The sequence below is a fragment of the Oncorhynchus clarkii genome, chromosome 23 (assembly GCF_045791955.1).
Source record: "Oncorhynchus clarkii lewisi isolate Uvic-CL-2024 chromosome 23, UVic_Ocla_1.0, whole genome shotgun sequence".
NCBI classification, from domain to species: Eukaryota; Metazoa; Chordata; class Actinopteri; order Salmoniformes; family Salmonidae; genus Oncorhynchus; species Oncorhynchus clarkii.
Genome location: NC_092169.1, coordinates 45,262,290 through 45,281,044, shown reverse-complemented (window position 1 = coordinate 45,281,044; position 18,755 = coordinate 45,262,290). Strand labels below are relative to the sequence as shown.

The 18,755-nt window shown below is 42.3% G+C and overlaps 1 protein-coding gene across 2 annotated transcripts in view; it reads right to left on the bottom strand.

Moving 5' to 3' along the window:
* Nucleotides 1-1,748: 1,748 nt before the first annotated feature.
* LOC139381672 (centrosomal protein of 170 kDa-like) overlaps nt 1,749-18,755 on the bottom strand; it is a 101,130-nt gene continuing 84,123 nt past the window's right edge. Inside the window, exons 13-18 of one of the 2 annotated variants that reach the window (XM_071125356.1) lie at nt 14,149-14,407; nt 13,178-13,379; nt 4,275-4,525; nt 4,073-4,166; nt 3,880-3,931; nt 1,749-3,712 (exon numbers count right to left, since the gene is read on the bottom strand). In XM_071125356.1, coding sequence (XP_070981457.1) covers nt 3,438-3,712; nt 3,880-3,931; nt 4,073-4,166; nt 4,275-4,525; nt 13,178-13,379; nt 14,149-14,407 — 1,133 coding nt within the window. In that variant the 3' untranslated portion in view covers nt 1,749-3,437. The remainder of the gene's footprint in view (nt 3,713-3,879; nt 3,932-4,072; nt 4,167-4,274; nt 4,526-13,177; nt 13,380-14,148; nt 14,408-18,755) is intronic. The other variant, XM_071125357.1, reaches the window with a different exon arrangement.

The following is an 18,755-nucleotide window of genomic DNA, read 5'->3' as shown; positions in this document are numbered from 1 at the left end:
TATGGACTGCTACAGTGTAATTTAGTAGGAAGGAGGCCCCTATAGCTGTATGGATCTGTAACAGCTACAGTGTAGTTTAGTAGGATGGAGGCCCCTATAGCTGTATGGATCTGTAACTGCTACAGTGTAGTTTAGTAGGATGGAGGCCCCTATAGCTGTATGGATCTGTAACTGCTACAGTGTAGTTTAGTAGGATGGCGGCTCCATAGCTGTATGGATCTGTAACTGCTACAGTGTAGTTTAGTAGGATGGAGGCCCCTATAGCTGCATGGAACTGTAACTGCTAGTGTAGTTTAGTAGGATGGAGGCCCCTATAGCTGTATGGATCTGTAACTGCTACAGTGTAGTTTAGTAGGATGGAAGGCCCTATAGCTGTATGGATCTGTAACTGCTACAGTGTAGTTTAGTAGGATGGAGGCCCCTATAGCTGTATGGATCTGTAACTGCTACAGTGTAGTTTAGTAGGATGGAGGCCCCTATAGCTGTATGGATCTGTAACTGCTACAGTGTAGTTTAGTAGGATGGAGGCCCCTATAGCTGTATGGACTGCTACAGTGTAATTTAGTAGGAAGGAGGCCCCTATAGCTGTATGGATCTGTAACAGCTACAGTGTAGTTTAGTAGGATGGAGGCCCCTATAGCTGTATGGATCTGTAACTGCTACAGTGTAGTTTAGTAGGATGGAGGCCCCTATAGCTGTATGGATCTGTAACTGCTACAGTGTAGTTTAGTAGGATGGCGGCTCCATAGCTGTATGGATCTCTAACTGCTAGAGTTAAATATAACTTTTTTTAATGATTCTTTCTCGCTGATGAAAGATAAGGGCCATATGTTTCGAAAGCCATATCGCATGCAATGATTATTGATGTTATTAAAAGTTCAAACACAGCATGGACGAAGCTAACGGCTGAGAAGAGTGCAATGTCTTCCAAGAGTGCAATGTTACCCCTGCTTAGCTAAATCCCAGGCAGTAGCTCACAAGTCTTGGAAATCAGCAATCAAGTTAAGATATGTAACTTTCAAAATACAAAAAGTGGTTTTAGGATTCAAAGGATGTTTTGGATGATTTCTGTATTTTGAAAGTTATATATCTTGAAAACGTGATTGCTGACAAGCAAAACATGTATGATTTCTGTATCTTGAAAGTTATATATCTTGAAAACTTGATTGCTGACAAGCAAAACATTTTGGAACAATGTAAACAATGGACTAATGAAACAAATATAAAAATACAGTTTTTGGAGTATTCCTTTAAGTAGGCTAGTTTTAGGGGTATATTTGTATTTGTGACAACTTTTGCTTTTTACTCCGGTACATTCCTAAAGGTAATTTTACTCAGCATTTTAAAAAGTCAGCAAAAATGTATAAGGCGGAGCAATTATGGATGGCCATCTGCACTATTTAAATGTCCTTTAAATAGTTTATGTTACAGGTTACACAACAAGATTTCTAGGAGAGATGGAGACCCCTCACACTTTGTGGACAAACCCAAAACGGAGGCTGCAAAAATAGAGATTTGGACATGATTATACCCAAAAAGTGCATTGAGCAGAAAAGTGCATAAATGAAAGGTGAAAAACAAAATACAAATGTTTAGGTATCAAACCATCATCAGTGTTAAGGTGAACACACAAACCAGTCTAAAGATGGCTCAGTATGAAAACGTACGAGTCACCAAGAAATAGGTGTGCAAACTATAACTCATTGAATACCGACCTGTCTTGTTTCTACAGCAAAAATCCATGTAAATAAGGAAAGAATCTAAATGTTTTATTTAATTGAAAAAAAGTAACATAACAAAAAACATGAATTGCAACAATAAAATACATTGAATTAACAAAATAAATAAAATGGTGGTTTATACAAAACATGAAACAGAAAAGTAAAACACTTATAAGATGTGTAAACTTTCAAATTAACAAAATAAGTGTACCGAGCACTTCAGTATTCCCATCACTTTCTTTCTTTAATGTAATATAATGACACACATGATGGTGTGCAGAGGATAGGTACAGAGGCATCTCATTCTGATATCAGCTGTTCCATTTAGGTATTTGGTTTTGTCCTTCTGAATCCTAAAACCACTGACGGTGACACTTGAAGAGCCTTTGACACATTTGACAAATTATACCATTTCATTCCACTCTTGATGATTCCTCATCTTAAAAAAACATTATGCCATTTTACTATTCAAACTGGGCACTTAGTGACATCAACGTCTGTATATGAAGCAGAAAAGATGGAGCATGTTTTCTGGTACCTAACTTCACTATTGCTTAAGTATCTAAATACGGTTGCACGATCTTGAATACATTTTATACGACGACACATAACTTTACATGAAAGGCTTGTAAAATGGTCAGGCTAACCCTCCAAAGGGGAACTGAAGAGAAGCAGCAAACGCAGTGAGGATGTCAAGTCTATACACACATACTGTATGAGTACACGACAACATCCTCCCTTATGGAAATGTAGAATAGTGAGTGATTCAATGTCAGTAAAAGGCTTGCTACAGTCTTATGATCATCATTCATATATGTAGTAATGACAGTGGTTATAGCTAATGCAACTTTCACAGTAACTTCTGTCTGTAATGACAGTGGTTACAGCTAATGAAGCTTTGACGGTAACTTCTGTCTTTAATGACAGTGGTTACAGCAAATCAACAGTAAACAGACAGAGGTCCTCTTGGTAGAAGACCAACCTGCTCTCTCCAACAAAGGCCATTCAGGGTGTACATCTGGTACACCACTATGGACTCATGTTACTGTATAAAATACTACAGTAAAGAGGAGGGATTCAGAACAGTCCAAGATGAAAAAGATCCGGTCAATGTCACATTTTTGTTTTCACTTCCAGTTTACAAAGATACCGCATAGTCATAACAGGAAATATATCAAGTAATGCAAATCATATGAAATACGTAATTGAGGTCAAGGACCAAGCTTAAGGGCTCTAATCAATGTCTACGCAAACGGAGCCAACGGAGGTCCGTTTGCGTCGCGTTCCAAAAATGAATGGTTTAGGCTACATACAAGCATTACTGTACTGTAATATAGTTTAACATGGTACTGTAACAGTCTTAAATCGTTTCAAACACTAAAAACATTTTTTCATGTGAAATGCATTTCACCATAACAATGTATAAGATTCTCTGGGTACAGAATTGCTCAGAGAAGTTGAAATTCAGTATTTTAGACAAATGTGCAGAAAATAGATAGAAAACAGATTACCAGCAAAACAGATAAATTACCATTCAAAATACAATGAGAAACATTTTGAGTTTGCTCCACTGTACACTTATTTCAAACTTGGCTCACATAAAAAACCTCTTTACTGTTAGCTTTGGTAGGTTACTAGGGTGGTGGAGGTTCATTCTGAAATATTCCCGAAAGAGGGCAAATTGTTCTTTGAGGCAGGTGTTCTATATATGAAGCATCAGAGGGTGGGAACCTCCTCACTTCTGAGTGATGGCACTCTCTTCTCCACTGGGGTGGATGCGGTTGAAGTGCAGGCTTCCCAGGTCTCTGGCTGACACAGACCCTGACCCCTCAGTGGGTGCCGAGGAGGCGGTGTAGCCCCTGGCTGCAGGTCCTGGGAGGGTCTTCTGGGGCCCCTGAGAACCAGGAGAGGGCTTGGGTGTAAGGGGCTGGTCAGGTCAAGGCTGCTCAGGGCATCCAGGGTGCCTTCAGGATCCACCATGATATTTATCACTGTATGAGAAATACAGGAGAATGGTTGAAAAAGATGAGCTTGTGTTTGGTTGTGATCATATATGTTGAAGCAGGTGGAATGCATGTAGTGAAACTAATGTGTGTATAAGTCTGGATCTATTTGCAATGAACGCTCCTCTTAGCGGTGGTCTGCCGCGCTCTCACACCTTGTAGCTGCTTCTCCACTCTCTTCAGCTCCAAGACGATAGAGGAGATGTCCTATTACAAGAGAGGTAAGGGGAAGTCGTGGCATTAGAGAGGAATGAAATCTTCCTTATAAAAGTTGCTTTGTTATGATGCATTATTTTTTTTAAATCAAAAAGAATGTAAAAATACATGTACAACCTGTTTTTTCCTTACCTTGTTGGAGGTTTTGAGGAGTGGTATGTCGCTGTCAGATCTGAGTTTGCTCTCAATCTCATCCCAATTCCTGTCCTTGTCTTTGAACAATATTCTGTAAAAATCATAGCAAAGCAAGTCTTAGCTCTATGAACTAACATCTCCTTGATCTCTTGTGAATGTCAGATATAGAGATAAACAACATAAAGAGCTTGATTGTTACCGTATTTTTCCTGCTGTTTTGTCAACAGACTGTCTGATTTGGGCTGACAGCTGAGAGACAGATGTGAGCAGCAGACTGTCCAACACCGCCTCATCTCTGTTCCATGTGCGTCTCTGGAGGACGCAGTCCAGGCTGTCTGGGGCGCGGGGGCGGCGCTCTACACGGCGTCCGTTTATCTCAGGGGCCTTGTTCTGCACCATGGGAGGGATCTTCCTGAAGTTGAGGCTCTCGTCAAACACACAGTCAATCAGCTATGAGGGGAAGAGGAAGTGATGAGGGTCAGTTATTTGTGGCATCTGTATGATTGCTGTGATTTCCACAACTTCACCACGACTGGAGCATGTTATACTGTATCTACTCGCTATTAATGTATACTATCACCATGCTACAGATTATCCAGATTATCATAATATGAGTTAGATTAATTAGGTATTAAAGAAGTTAGCAGAGATAGGTCAATGAAAGCTCAATAAGAACATTTTAATATACACACTTTAGTTATATCTGAACAGTATATAGCAGACTCAAAATGGAATAGAGCAAAGCTCAAAGCATAATGCCAGTTCACAGTCCACACCTTCTGCAGCAGATCAAAGCATAATGCCAGTTCACAGTCCACACCTTCTGCAGCAGATCAAAACATAACGCCAGTTCACAGTCCACACCTTCTGCAGCAGATCAAAACATAACGCCAGTTCACAGTCCACACCTTCTGCAGCAGATCAAAACATAATGACAGTTCACAGTCCACACCTTCTGCAGCAGATTAAAACATAATGCCAGTTCACAGTCCACACCTTCTGCAGCAGATCAAAACATAATGACAGTTCACAGTCCACACCTTCTGCAGCAGATCAAAACATAATGACAGTTCACAGTCCACACCTTCTGCAGCAGATCAAAAGATAATGCCAGTTCACAGTCCACACCTTCTGCAGCAGATCAAAACATAATGACAGTTCACAGTCCACACCTTCTGCAGCAGATCAAAACATAATGACAGTTCACAGTCCACACCTTCTGCAGCAGATCAAAACATAATGACAGTTCACAGTCCACACCTTCTGCAGCAGATCAAAACATAACGCCAGTTCACAGTCCACACCTTCTGCAGCAGATCAAAACACAATGCCAGTTCACAGTCCACACCTTCTGCAGCAGATCAAAACATAATGACAGTTCACAGTCCACACCTTCTGCAGCAGATCAAAACATAATGCCAGTTCACAGTCCACACCTTCTGCAGCAGATCAAAACATAACGCCAGTTCACAGTCCACACCTTCTGCAGCAGATCAAAGCATAATGCCAGTTCACAGTCCACACCTTCTGCAGCAGATCAAAACATAACGCCAGTTCACAGTCCACACCTTCTGCAGCAGATCAAAGCATAATGCCAGTTCACAGACCACACCTTCTGCAGCAGATCAAAACATAACGCCAGTTCACAGTCCACACCTTCTGCAGCAGATCAAAACATAACGCCAGTTCACAGTCCACACCTTCTGCAGCAGATCAAAGCATAATGCCAGTTCACAGTCCACACCTTCTGCAGCAGATCAAAGCATAATGCCAGTTCACAGTCCACACCTTCTGCAGCAGATCAAAAGATAATGCCAGTTCACAGTCCACACCTTCTGCAGCAGATCAAAGCATAATGCCAGTTCACAGTCCACACCTTCTGCAGCAGATCAAAACATAACGCCAGTTCACAGTCCACACCTTCTGCAGCAGATCAAAACACAATGCCAGTTCACAGTCCACACCTTCTGCAGCAGATCAAAACACAATGCCAGTTCACAGTCCACACCTTCTGCAGCAGATTAACCTGTTAGAGCTCTAGGGGCGCTATTTCATTTTTGGATAAAAAACGTTCCCGTTTTAAGCGCGATATTTTGTCACGAAAAGATGCTCGACTATGCATATTCTTGACAGTTTTGGAAAGAAAACACTCTGAAGTTTCAGAATCTGCAAAGATTTTGTCTGTAAGTGCCCCAGAACTCATTCTACAGGCGAAACCAAGATGATGCATCACCCAGGAATTAGCAGAATTTCTGAAGCTCTGTTTTCCATTCTCTCCTTATATGGCTGTGATTGCGCAACGAATGAGCCTACACTTTCTGTCGTTCGCCCAAGGTCTTAGCAGCATTGTGACGTATTTGTAGGCATAGCATTGGAAGATTGACCATAAGAGACTACATTTTCCAAGTGTCCGCCTGGTGTCCTGCGTCGAATTCGGTGCGCAATTGCCAGCTGCTTCTACTTTACCATTTGATTCAGGGGAGAAAGCATGTGTCCAAGAACGATGTATCAATGAAGAGATATGTGAAAAACACCTTGATGATTGATTCTAAACAACGTTTGCCATGTTTTCAGTCGATATTATGGAGTTAATTTGGAAAAAAGTTCGCGTTTTGAGGACTGAATTTTCGGATTTTTTTTGGTAGCCAAATGTGATGTATAAAACGGAGCTATTTCTAATACACAAGGAATCTTTTTGGAAAAACTGAGCATCTGCTATCTAACTGAGAGTATCCTCATTGAAAACATCAGAAGTTCTTCAAAGGTAAATTATTTTATTTGAAGGCTTTTATGTTTTTGTTAATGTTGCGTGCTGGATGCTAACGCTAATGCTAACGCTAAATGCTAACGCGAAATGCTAACGCTAGCTAGCTACTTTTACACAAATGATTGTTTTCCTATGGTTGAGAAGCATATTTTGAAAATCTGAGATGACAGTGTTGTTTACAAAAGGCTAAGCTTGAGAGATGGCATATTTATTTCATTTCATTTGCGATTTTCATAAATAGTTAACGTTGTGTTATGCTAATGAGCTTGCTGATAGATTTACACAATCCTGGATACAGGGTTTTTTTCATAGCTAAACGTGACGCAGAAAACGGAGCGATTTGTCCTAAACAAATAATCTTTCAGGAAAAACTGAACATTTGCTATCTGAGAGTCTCCTCATTGAAAACATCTGAAGTTCTTCAAAGGTAAATGATTTTATTTGAATGCTTTTCTGTTTTTTTGTGTAAATGTTGCCAGCTGAATACTAATGCTAAATGCTACGTTAGCCATCAATACTGTTACACAAATGCTTGTTTTGCAATGATTGAGAAGCATATTTTGAAAATCTGAGATGACAGTGTTGTTAACAAAAGGCTAAGCTTGAGAGCTAGCATATTTATTTCATTTCATTTGCGATTTTCATGAATAGTTAACGTTGCGTTATGGTAATGAGCTTGAGTCTGTATTCACGATCCCGGATCCGGGATGGGGAGATCAGAAAGGTTAAAACATAATGACAGTTCACAGTCCACACCTTCTGCAGCAGATCAAAACATAACGCCAGTTCACAGTCCACACCTTCTGCAGCAGATCAAAAGATAATGCCAGTTCACAGTCCACACCTTCTGCAGCAGATTAAAACATAACGCCAGTTCACAGTCCACACCTTCTGCAGCAGATCAAAAGATAATGCCAGTTCACAGACCACACCTTCTGCAGCAGATCAAAACACAATGCCAGTTCACAGTCCACACCTTCTGCAGCAGATTAAAACATAATGACAGTTCACAGTCCACACCTTCTGCAGCAGATCAAAGCATAATGCCAGTTCACAGTCCACACCTTCTGCAGCAGATCAAAACATAACGGCAGTTCACAGTCCACACCTTCTGCAGCAGATCAAAACATAATGCCAGTTCACAGTCCACACCTTCTGCAGCAGATCAAAACATAATGACAGTTCACAGTCCACACCTTCTGCAGCAGATTAAAACATAATGCCAGTTCACAGTCCACACCTTCTGCAGCAGATCAAAACATAACGCCAGTTCACAGTCCACACCTTCTGCAGCAGATCAAAACATAATGCCAGTTCACAGTCCACACCTTCTGCAGCAGATCAAAACATAACGCCAGTTCACAGTCCACACCTTCTGCAGCAGATCAAAACACAATGCCAGTTCACAGTCCACACCTTCTGCAGCAGATCAAAACACAATGCCAGTTCACAGTCCACACCTTCTGCAGCAGATCAAAACACAATGCCAGTTCACAGTCCACACCTTCTGCAGCAGATCAAAACATAATGACAGTTCACAGTCCACGCCTTCTGCAGCAGATCAAAACATAATACCAGTTCAAAGTCCACACCTTCTGCAGCAGATCAAAACACAATGCCAGTTCACAGTCCACACCTTCTGCAGCAGATCAAAACATAATGACAGTTCACAGTCCACACCTTCTGCAGCAGATCAAAACATAACGCCAGTTCACAGTCCACGCCTTCTGCAGCAGATCAAAACATAATACCAGTTCAAAGTCCACACCTTCTGCAGCAGATCAAAAGATAATGCCAGTTCACAGACCACACCTTCTGCAGCAGATCAAATCAAATCAAATTGTATTTGTCACATACACATGGTTAGCAGATGTTAATGCGAGTGTAGCGAAATGCTTGTGCTTCTAGTTCCGACAATGCAGTAATAACCAACAAATAATCTAGCTAACAATTCCAAAACTACTACCTTATAGACACAAGTGTAAGGGGATAAAGAATATGTACATAAAGATATATGAATGAGTGATGGTACAGAGCGGCATAGGCAAGATGCAGTAGATCACATATGTCAGAGTCAAGGCCCGCGGGCCACAACCGGCCCGCAAGAAGGTTTTTTACGGCCCCTGGGATGATCTTGATTTATTATTAGAACCGGCCCGCAGCAAGCCGGCAGCCCGCAGATCTTTTACACGCACCAATACTACATTTCCCACAATGCAAAGGTGACGCACCGAGCAGTAGGCTGCTTCATTTCAATATTTATTGGCACAGCAGTCGTCAGCATCACAGTAAAATTAACTTTCAGATACCCATCAAAAATGGCAAAACGGAAGGTGGATACTGAGAACCGGGGGTTTCAAACAAGGTGGGAGTCGGAGTATAGGTTCACGAAGGTAGCTGGAAAACCTGTGTGTCTTCTGTGTGGAGAAAGTGTGGCGGTACTGAAAGAGTATAATCTGAGACGACATTATGAAACGAAACACGCGGACAAAAACAAGAATATGGACATGGAACAAAGGCTACAAAAGGCAGAGGAATTAAAACGAGGCCTCAAATCTCGACAGGCTCTGTTCAAAAAAGCCAAATCACAAGGCCAGGCTGCTGTCAAGGCCAGTTTTATTTTGGCAGAAGAGATCGCTAAATCAGCCCGGCCATTTACGGAGGGGGATTTCATCAAAAACTGCATGATTAAAGTTTGTGACGAAGTTTGCCCAGAAAAAAGGCAACTCTTTTTAAATGTGAGTCTGAGCAGAAACACCATTGCCGAGAGAGTAGACCAGTTGTCCATCAATCTAAAAGAGCAGCTTGTGAAAAAGGGAAAAGATTTTATTGCATATTCCTTGGCTGTGGATGAGAGCACCGACATTTCTGACATTGCCCAGTTGTCAATTTTCATCCGCGGAGTGGACTCCAACCTAAGCGTGACAGAGGAGTTTTTGGCTTTACGTCCTATGCATGGCACAACTACGGGGCATGATTTGTATGAAGAGGTGTCAAGATGTGTAAATGAGATGGAGCTGCCTTGGGAAAAACTCGTGGGTTTGACAACCGACGGAGCACCTGCGATGTGTGGACACAGGAGCGGACTGGTGGCGAAGATACGGGAAAAGATGCAAGAGGAAAACGCGACAGGTGAGCTGACAGCTTATCATTGTATCATACACCAGGAAGCGTTGTGCGGTAAAGCCTTGAAAATGGAGCATGTAATGAGCATCATCACGCGCACAGTTAACTTTATCAGAGCCAAAGGTTTGAATCACCGCCAGTTCAAGGCATTTCTGACGGAGTTAGAAACGGAGCATGGTGATTTGCCTTATCACACAGAGGTGCGATGGCTAAGCCAGGGAAAGGTGCTTCAAAGATGTTTCGAGCTTCGTGAGGAGATTTGTCTGTTCTTGGACAGCAAAGGGAAAGACACAACACAACTCCGAGACGAAATGTTTCTGTGTGAAATGGCTTTTCTGTGTGACATTACGAGTCATCTGAATGCAATAAACTTGCAGCTGCAGGGTCGGGATCGTGTCATCTCTGATATGTACAGTACAGTGAAGGCATTTAAAACCAAACTGACTCTGTGGGAGACGCAGATGCGGAAAGAAAATTTGAGCCACTTTCCCAGCTGCCAGACCATGAAAGAGAAGCTCTCTACCAGTGCGTTCCCGAGCACACAGTTGGCTGATAAAATAGGTATGCTTGCCGCTGACTTTCGACGCCGATTTGCTGACTTTGAAGCACAAAAAAGCAGGTTGGAACTGCTCGGTAACCCATTTGCTGTTGACGTGGAAAGCTCACCACCAAACCTCCAAATGGAGTTGATTGACCTCCAATGCAATGATGCACTGAGGGCAAAATATGCGGCAGTGGGTGCTGCGGAGTTCGCCCGTTTCCTCCCCGGCACAATGCCCCAGCTGCGCATCCAGGCTGCTCAAACGTTGTCTATGTTTGGCAGCACATACCTGTGTGAACAACTGTTTTCTTTGATGAACCTGAACAAAACATCACACAGAAGTCGACTTACTGCTGAACACCTCCACTCAATTCTGAGGATTTCTTCAGCTTTACCCCGAACATTGATGAACTTGTGGAAAAGATGGGACACCACCAAGTATCACCCTCAACCTCAAACAAGTGAACATTACTGTGCAATCACATATTTAGAGTTTTTACTCAGTTCAAGTTTAAAAGTTAAAATTTAATATTTGTTTTCACTGCATGTTACTTCTCCTTAAACAAAGTGTTGTTTTTGATTAATAGATTTTTGCACTTTATTTTTTTGTATTTCAATCCAATTATATTTTAAAAATATTTCAGTTGAGTGGATGATAGAAAATTGCTATTATTGTTTTTTCTTTGAAGTAAATTTAGCCCACTTTTGCTAAAATAGAAAATATAGTCTACTGATGGTGCCTTGAATACCGGTTTCTTTCATTTAATGTTCATGTTATGGGGATATTTATATAAAGGAAATTTGTCTTTTGTGTCTGTTGAAAATTAAAGATTACTGACAGAGCCATAAGAAAATATTGCTTTATTTATCTGATCATATTGTAATATATTTGTTAGGTTTTCAGTAGGTTCAATTAGGTTCACTAGACTATATGCGTCATTTAAAAATTTTTCAATGAACATTCGAACAGTCCGGCCCTCGTCTTGTAGCTGATTTTTTTATTTGGCCCTCCGTCCATTTGACTTTGACACCCCTGCAGTAGATGATATAGAGTACAGTATATACATATACATATGAGATAAACAATGTAGGGTATGTAAACATTATATTAGGTAGCATTGTTTAAAGTGGCTAGTGATATATTTTACATAATTTCCCATCAATTCCCATTATTAAAGTGGCTGGAGTTGAGTCAGTGTGTTGGCAGCAGCCACTCAATGTTAGTGGTGGCTGTTTAACAGTCTGATGGCCTTGAGATAGAAGCTGTTTTTCAGTCTCTCGGTCCCAGCTTTGATGCACCTGTACTGACCCCGCCTTCTGGATGATAGCGGGGTGAACAGGCAGTGGCTCGGGTGGTTGTCCTTGATGATCTTTATGGCCTTCCTGTGACATCGGGTGGTGTAGGTGTCCTGGAGGGCAGGTAGTTTGCCCCCGGTGATGCGTTGTGCAGACCTCACTACCCTCTGGAGAGCCTTACGGTTGTGGGCGGAGCAGTTGCCGTACCAGGCGGTGATACAGCCCGACAGGATGCTCTCGATTGTGCATCTGTAGAAGTTTGTGAGTGCTTTTGGTGACAAGCCAAATTTCTTCAGCCTCATGAGGTTGAAGAGGCGCTGCTGCGCCTTCTTCACGATGCTGTCTGTGTGGGTGGACCAATTCAGTTTGTCTGTGATGTGTACGCCGAGGAACTTAAAACTTACTACCCTCTCCACTACTGTTCCATCGATGTGGATAGGAGGGTGTTCCCTCTGCTGTTTCCTGAAGTCCAGAATCATCTCCTTAGTTTTGTTGACGTTGAGTGTGAGGTTATTTTCCTGACACCACACTCCGAGGGCCCTCACCTCCTCCCTGTAGGCCGTCTCGTCGTTGTTGGTAATCAAGCCTACCACTGTTGTGTCGTCCGCAAACTTGATGATTGAGTTGGAGGCGTGCGTGGCCACGCAGTCGTGGGTGAACAGGGAGTACAGGAGAGGGCTCAGAACGCACCCTTGTGGGGCCCCAGTGTTGAGGATCAGCGAGGTGGAAATGTTATTGCCTGGGGGCGGCCCGTCAGGAAGTCCAGTACCCAGTTGCACAGGGCGGGGTTGAGACCCAGGGTCTCGAGCTTGATGACGAGCTTGGAGGGCACTATGGTGTTAAATGCCGAGCTGTAGTCGATGAACAGCATTCTCACATAGGTATTCCTCTTGTCCAGATTGGTTAGGGCAGTGTGCAGTGTGCAGTGTGGTTGAGATTGCATCGTCTGTGGACCTATTTGGGCGGTAAGAAAATTGGAGTGGGTCTAGGGTGTCAGGTAGGGTGGAGGTGATATGGTCCTTGACTAGTCTCTCAAAGCACTTCATGATGACGGAAGTGAGTACTACGGGGCGGTAGTCGTTTAGCTCAGTTACCTTAGCTTTCTTGGGAACAGGAACAATGGTGGCCCTCTTGAAGCATGTGGGAACAACAGACTGGGATAGGGATTGATTGAATATGTCCATAAACACACCAGCCAGCTGGTCTGCACATGCTCTGAGGGCGCGGCTGGGGATGCCGTCTGGGCCTGCAGCCTTGCGAGGGTTGACACGTTTAAATGTTTTCCTCACGTCGGCTGCAGTGATCAAAGCCAAAGTGATACTAAAGCAGTATGTTGAGCATTAGTAGTAGAAGGAAGGAAGAAGTCAAACACCTTTTGCAAGCCCTCCTGCGTGCCTTCCTGCGTGCGGCCTACCACTTCGTGGGAGTCAATAGTGGAGCCGGGTGTGGTGGCGGCGGTGCTGACTGTGGTGCTAGGAGCCGTGCCAGAGGAGCTGACCGAGTCGATCTCTCCGGCCACATCGTGGATCTCCCGGGCGAGGATGGCCAGGTCCTTGGTCAGGTCTTGACTGATCCTACGCACACAGGGAAATAATCAGACAGGCTGCTGGAACACTTCTCTAAATCAGTACACACACAGATATCTCACAATACAGGATACAGTATTACCTAAGACTACTCATTAGACATTGAGGAACTTCTGTATGTCAGCCTCAACAAAAAGCACTTAGCCTACTGTATAATCAACTGACACAGCACATAGAACCATTCTAAAGATTGAAAATTGTCTAACCTCCATTTAGAGGCCGAAGTGAATTGACAATATTCACTTGTAAACGACAATATCCTACACAAGCATTGTATGCAGGAAACCTGAACTAAAAAACGTTTACACTAAGAGATACTTGCGATAACATAACGTTATCTTCCATTACTTTCAATCTCCTTGTCTGATGCAGGTCCTTTTTTTTGTAAGACATTGCTCTGAGGCAGTATGAATCTGTCCTTTTCTCACTGCTGTCTGCCCAGTTCAGTCTCCCTGATCCAAATCCAATCAGTTTTCCACTTTCATTTTTGTGTGGAAACAACGTTCATTCAACCAGTTTTTGCCCAGTGGGATGGTTCTATCTCATGACCATCATACTATGTGAAAGTCCCCGCTGAGTCGGGAACCATTTATTACAGCTTGACAAAACAGAGCACCTCAGAGTGGACTAAATAAAGATCACAATTGTTTAATGAGATTGAAAACACTAACCTATTCCTGGGGATGCCCTATCTCCAGATCATATTTACCACCTGTGCCATGTCCATGAGGCATATAAACTGAGCTTAGATGAGTACCTGGCAATCTCCTCGCTGTGAGCGGTCCAGTCCTTGACGTACTCCTCCTGTTGTTCTCTCATGCAGTGTTTCAGGACCACGCCTCCAGGGCCAACCTGACCAGAGTTAAGGATGCCGGTGGAGCCCCCCAGTCTGGTACCCCTCAGGACCAGGTGTGGGCGCAGGGGGCGCCCGGGTTTGGGGGAGGTCCTGTTGGTGCCAAACTCCTCCTCGGAGGTGGATCCATACTCTGGGGGCAATCGTCTCCACCTGTTAGAGGCTAAGGTCAGGGTGAAAGATACAACACAATTATCCCTTGATAACTGTATTTGAGTTTATTTCAGTTATTCAAAAAGCAGCGGATACGCACATTGTCTAAAGCATTCTATCTTAAAGCAAGACTTCTGTAACTCTGATCTCTACACAAATCATGACAAGATATGTGGTTTTAACAGTGGCACATAATGATCTCAACACAAATCATGACAAGATATATGTGGTTTTAACAGTGGCACATAATGATCTCTACACAAATCATGACAAGATAGCCTGACGTAAGGCTGGTGGAGATGGATGTGGCTCTAACAGTACCACGTAATCAGTGAAGGTATACAGTACCACGTAATCAGTGAAGGTATACAGTACCACATAATCAGTGAAGGTATACAGTACCACGTAATCAGTGAAGGTATACAGTACCACATAATCAGTGAAGGTATACAGTACCACATAATCAGTGATGGTATATAGTACCACACAATCAATGAAGGTATACAGTACCACGTAATCAGTGAAGGTATACAGTACCACATAATCAGTGAAGGTATACAGTACCACATAATCAGTGAAGGTATACAGTACCACATAATCAGTGAAGGTATACAGTACCACGTAATCAGTGAAGGTATACAGTACCACATAATCAGTGAAGGTATACAGTACCACACAATCAATGAAGGTACAGTGCCTTGCGAAAGTATTCGGCCCCCTTGAACTTTGCGATCTTTTGCCACATTTCAGGCTTCAAACATAAAGATATAAAACTGCATTTTTTTGTGAAGAATCAACAACAAGTGGGACACAATCATGAAGTGGAACGACATTTATTGGATATTTCAAACTTTTTTAACAAATCAAAAACTGAAAAATTGGGCGTGCAAAATTATTCAGCCCCCTTAAGTTAATACTTTGTAGCGCCACCTTTTGCTGCGATTACAGCTGTAAGTCGCTTGGGGTATGTCTCTATCAGTTTTGCACATCGAGAGACTGAGACATTCCTCCTTGCAAAACGGCTCGAGCTCAGTGAGGTTGGATGGAGAGCATTTGTGAACAGCAGTTTTCAGTTCTTTCCACAGATTCTCGATTGGATTCAGGTCTGGACTTTGACTTGGCCATTCTAACACATGGATATGTTTATTTTTGAACCATTCCATTGTAGATTTTGCTTTATGTTTTGGATCATTGTCTTGTTGGAAGACAAATCTCCGTCCCAGTCTCAGGTCTTTTGCAGACTCCATCAGGTTTTCTTCCAGAATGGTCCTGTATTTGGCTCCATCCATCTTCCCATCAATTTTAACCATCTTTCCTGTCCCTGCTGAAGAAAAGCAGGCCCAAACCATGATGCTGCCACCACCATGTTTGACAGTGGGGATTGTGTGTTCAGTGTGATGAGCTGTGTTGCTTTTACGCCAAACATAACGTTTTGCATTGTTGCCAAAAAGTTCAATTTTGGTTTCATCTGACCAGAGCACCTTCTTCCACATGTTTGGTGTGTCTCCCAGGTGGCTTGTGGCAAACTTTAAACGACACTTTTTATGGATATCTTTAAGAAATGGCTTTCTTCTTGCCACTCTTCCATAAAGGCCAGATTTGTGCAATATACGACTGATTGTTGTCCTATGGACAGAGTCTCCCACCTCAGCTGTAGATCTCTGCAGTTCATCCAGAGTGATCATGAGCCTCTTGGCTGCATCTCTGATCAGTCTTCTCCTTGTATGAGCTGAAAGTTTAGAGGAACGGCCAGGTCTTGGTAGATTTGCAGTGGTCTGATACTCCTTCCATTTCAATATTATCGCTTGCACAGTGCTCGTTGGGATGTTTAAAGCTTGGGAAATCTTTTTGTATCCAAATCCGGCTTTAAACTTCTTCACAACAGTATATCGGACCTGCCTGGTGTGTTCCTTGTTCTTCATGATGCTCTCTGCGCTTTTAACGGACCTCTGAGACTATCACAGTGCAGGTGCATTTATACGGAGACTTGATTACACACAGGTGGATTGTATTTATCATCATTAGTCATTTAGGTCAACATTGGATCATTCAGAGATCCTCACTGAACTTCTGGAGAGAGTTTGCTGCACTGAAAGTAAAGGGGCTGAATAATTTAGCACGTCCAATTTTTCAGTTTTTGATTTGTTAAAAAAGTTTGAAATATCCAATAAATGTCGTTCCACTTCATGATTGTGTCCCACTTGTTGTTGATTCTTCACAAAAAAATACAGTTTTATATCTTTATGTTTGAAGCCTGAAATGTGGCAAAAGGTCGCAAAGTTCAAGGGGGCCGAATACTTTCGCAAGGCACTGTATACAGTACCACATAATCAGTGAAGGTATACAGTACCACATAATCAGTGAAGGTATACAGTACCACGTAATCAGTGAAGGTATACAGTACCACACAATCAGTGAAGGTATACAGTACCACACAATCAATGAAGGTATACAGTACCACATAATCAGTGAAGGTATACAGTACCACATAATCAGTGAAGGTATACAGTACCACATAATCAGTGAAGGTAACAGTATCACATAATCAGTGAAAGTATACAGTACCACATAATCAGTGAAGGTATACACTACCACATAATCAGTGAAGGTATACAGTACCACATAATCAGTGAAGGTATACAGTACCACATAATCAGTGAAGGTATACACTACCACATAATCAGTGAAGGTATACAGTACCACATAATCAGTGAAGGTATACAGTACCACATAATCAGTGAAGGTATACAGTACCACGTAATCAGTGAAGGTATACAGTACCACACAATCAGTGAAGGTATACAGTACCACACAATCAATGAAGGTATACAGTACCACATAATCAGTGAAGGTATACAGTACCACATAATCAGTGAAGGTATACAGTACCACATAATCAGTGAAGGTAACAGTATCACATAATCAGTGAAGGTATACAGTACCACATAATCAGTGAAGGGATACACTACCACATAATCAGTGAAGGTATACAGTACCACATAATCAGTGAAGGTATACAGTACCACATAATCAGTGAAGGTATACACTACCACATAATCAGTGAAGGTATACAGTACCACGTAATCAGTGAAGGTATACAGTACCACATAATCAGTGAAGGTATACACTACCACATAATCAGTGAAGGTATACAGTACCACATAATCAGTGAAGGTATATAGTACCACATAATCAGTGAAGGTATACAGTACCACATAATCAGTGAAGGTATACACTACCACATAATCAGTGAAGGTATACACTACCACATAATCAGTGAAGGTATCCAGTACCACGTAATCAGTGAAGGTATACAGTACCACATAATCAGTGAAGGTATACAGTACCACATAATCAGTGAAGGTATACAGTACCACATAATCAGTGAAGGTATACCACTTGCTCTGTTCCTCTAGCAGGTCACAATTCAAATACATTATAATAGTGGGTCTTGTAATCCTATGTAGGCCTGAATCCAGTGCTTCACTGTGTCTGTTTCCTGTTTCCAGTGACTACTCCTCTTTTAGAAGGTGAGGTCACTGCCACTCATGGTTGATCAAGCCTCTAAAAGTCTAAGTCATGGGGTGGGGGGTATTAAGCTAACATATATAATTGTTTTAATATGGTTATACCATGGATCATTTAGCCATTTCATTTTACATTTTAGGACCCCGTTAGGTATGAAAATACTTATTTGATAAAAAAATTAAATTGGCCTTTACTACCATAGCCCATAGAAACACATTGAATAACACATTAATTTAGAAATGTCTGTCCTATATCTAGGAGATATAAGAAAGCGCAGGAAAAAAATTTGGGGACACATATTTCACCCCTTATTTTTGTTGTAAAAGAAACTACCTTCACACAAGTCCCGTGACACTTGTGAAGGTCGTAGAGCAAAACGGAGAACACCATCGTGTCCGTAAAAGTTTGTAAGCTAAACCAATCAGACGCTACAGACATTTTTGCAAGATGACCATTTTTTCATGATGTCTCATGGTCTGACAAACACCGCTGTAGCTCGGACACCTTCCACCGCAGATGTCTCATGGTCTGACAAACACCGCTGTAGCTCGGCCACCTTCCACCGCAGATGTCTCATGGTCTGACAAACACCGCTGTAGCTCGGCCACCTTCCACCGCAGATGTCTCATGGTCTGACAAACACCGCTGTAGCTCGGCCACCTTCCACCGCAGATGCGGAAGTCTGACATAGGCAGATGCGGTGGATTGAGACAGCTTAAACTGATAGATTTTTATGGGGATTTGTTATATTAAGTTACTTAGATTGATGCACCGATTAGTCAGTAGACTCTGGCGATAGCTGACACCCGCATAGCTGATGTTTTTACGTT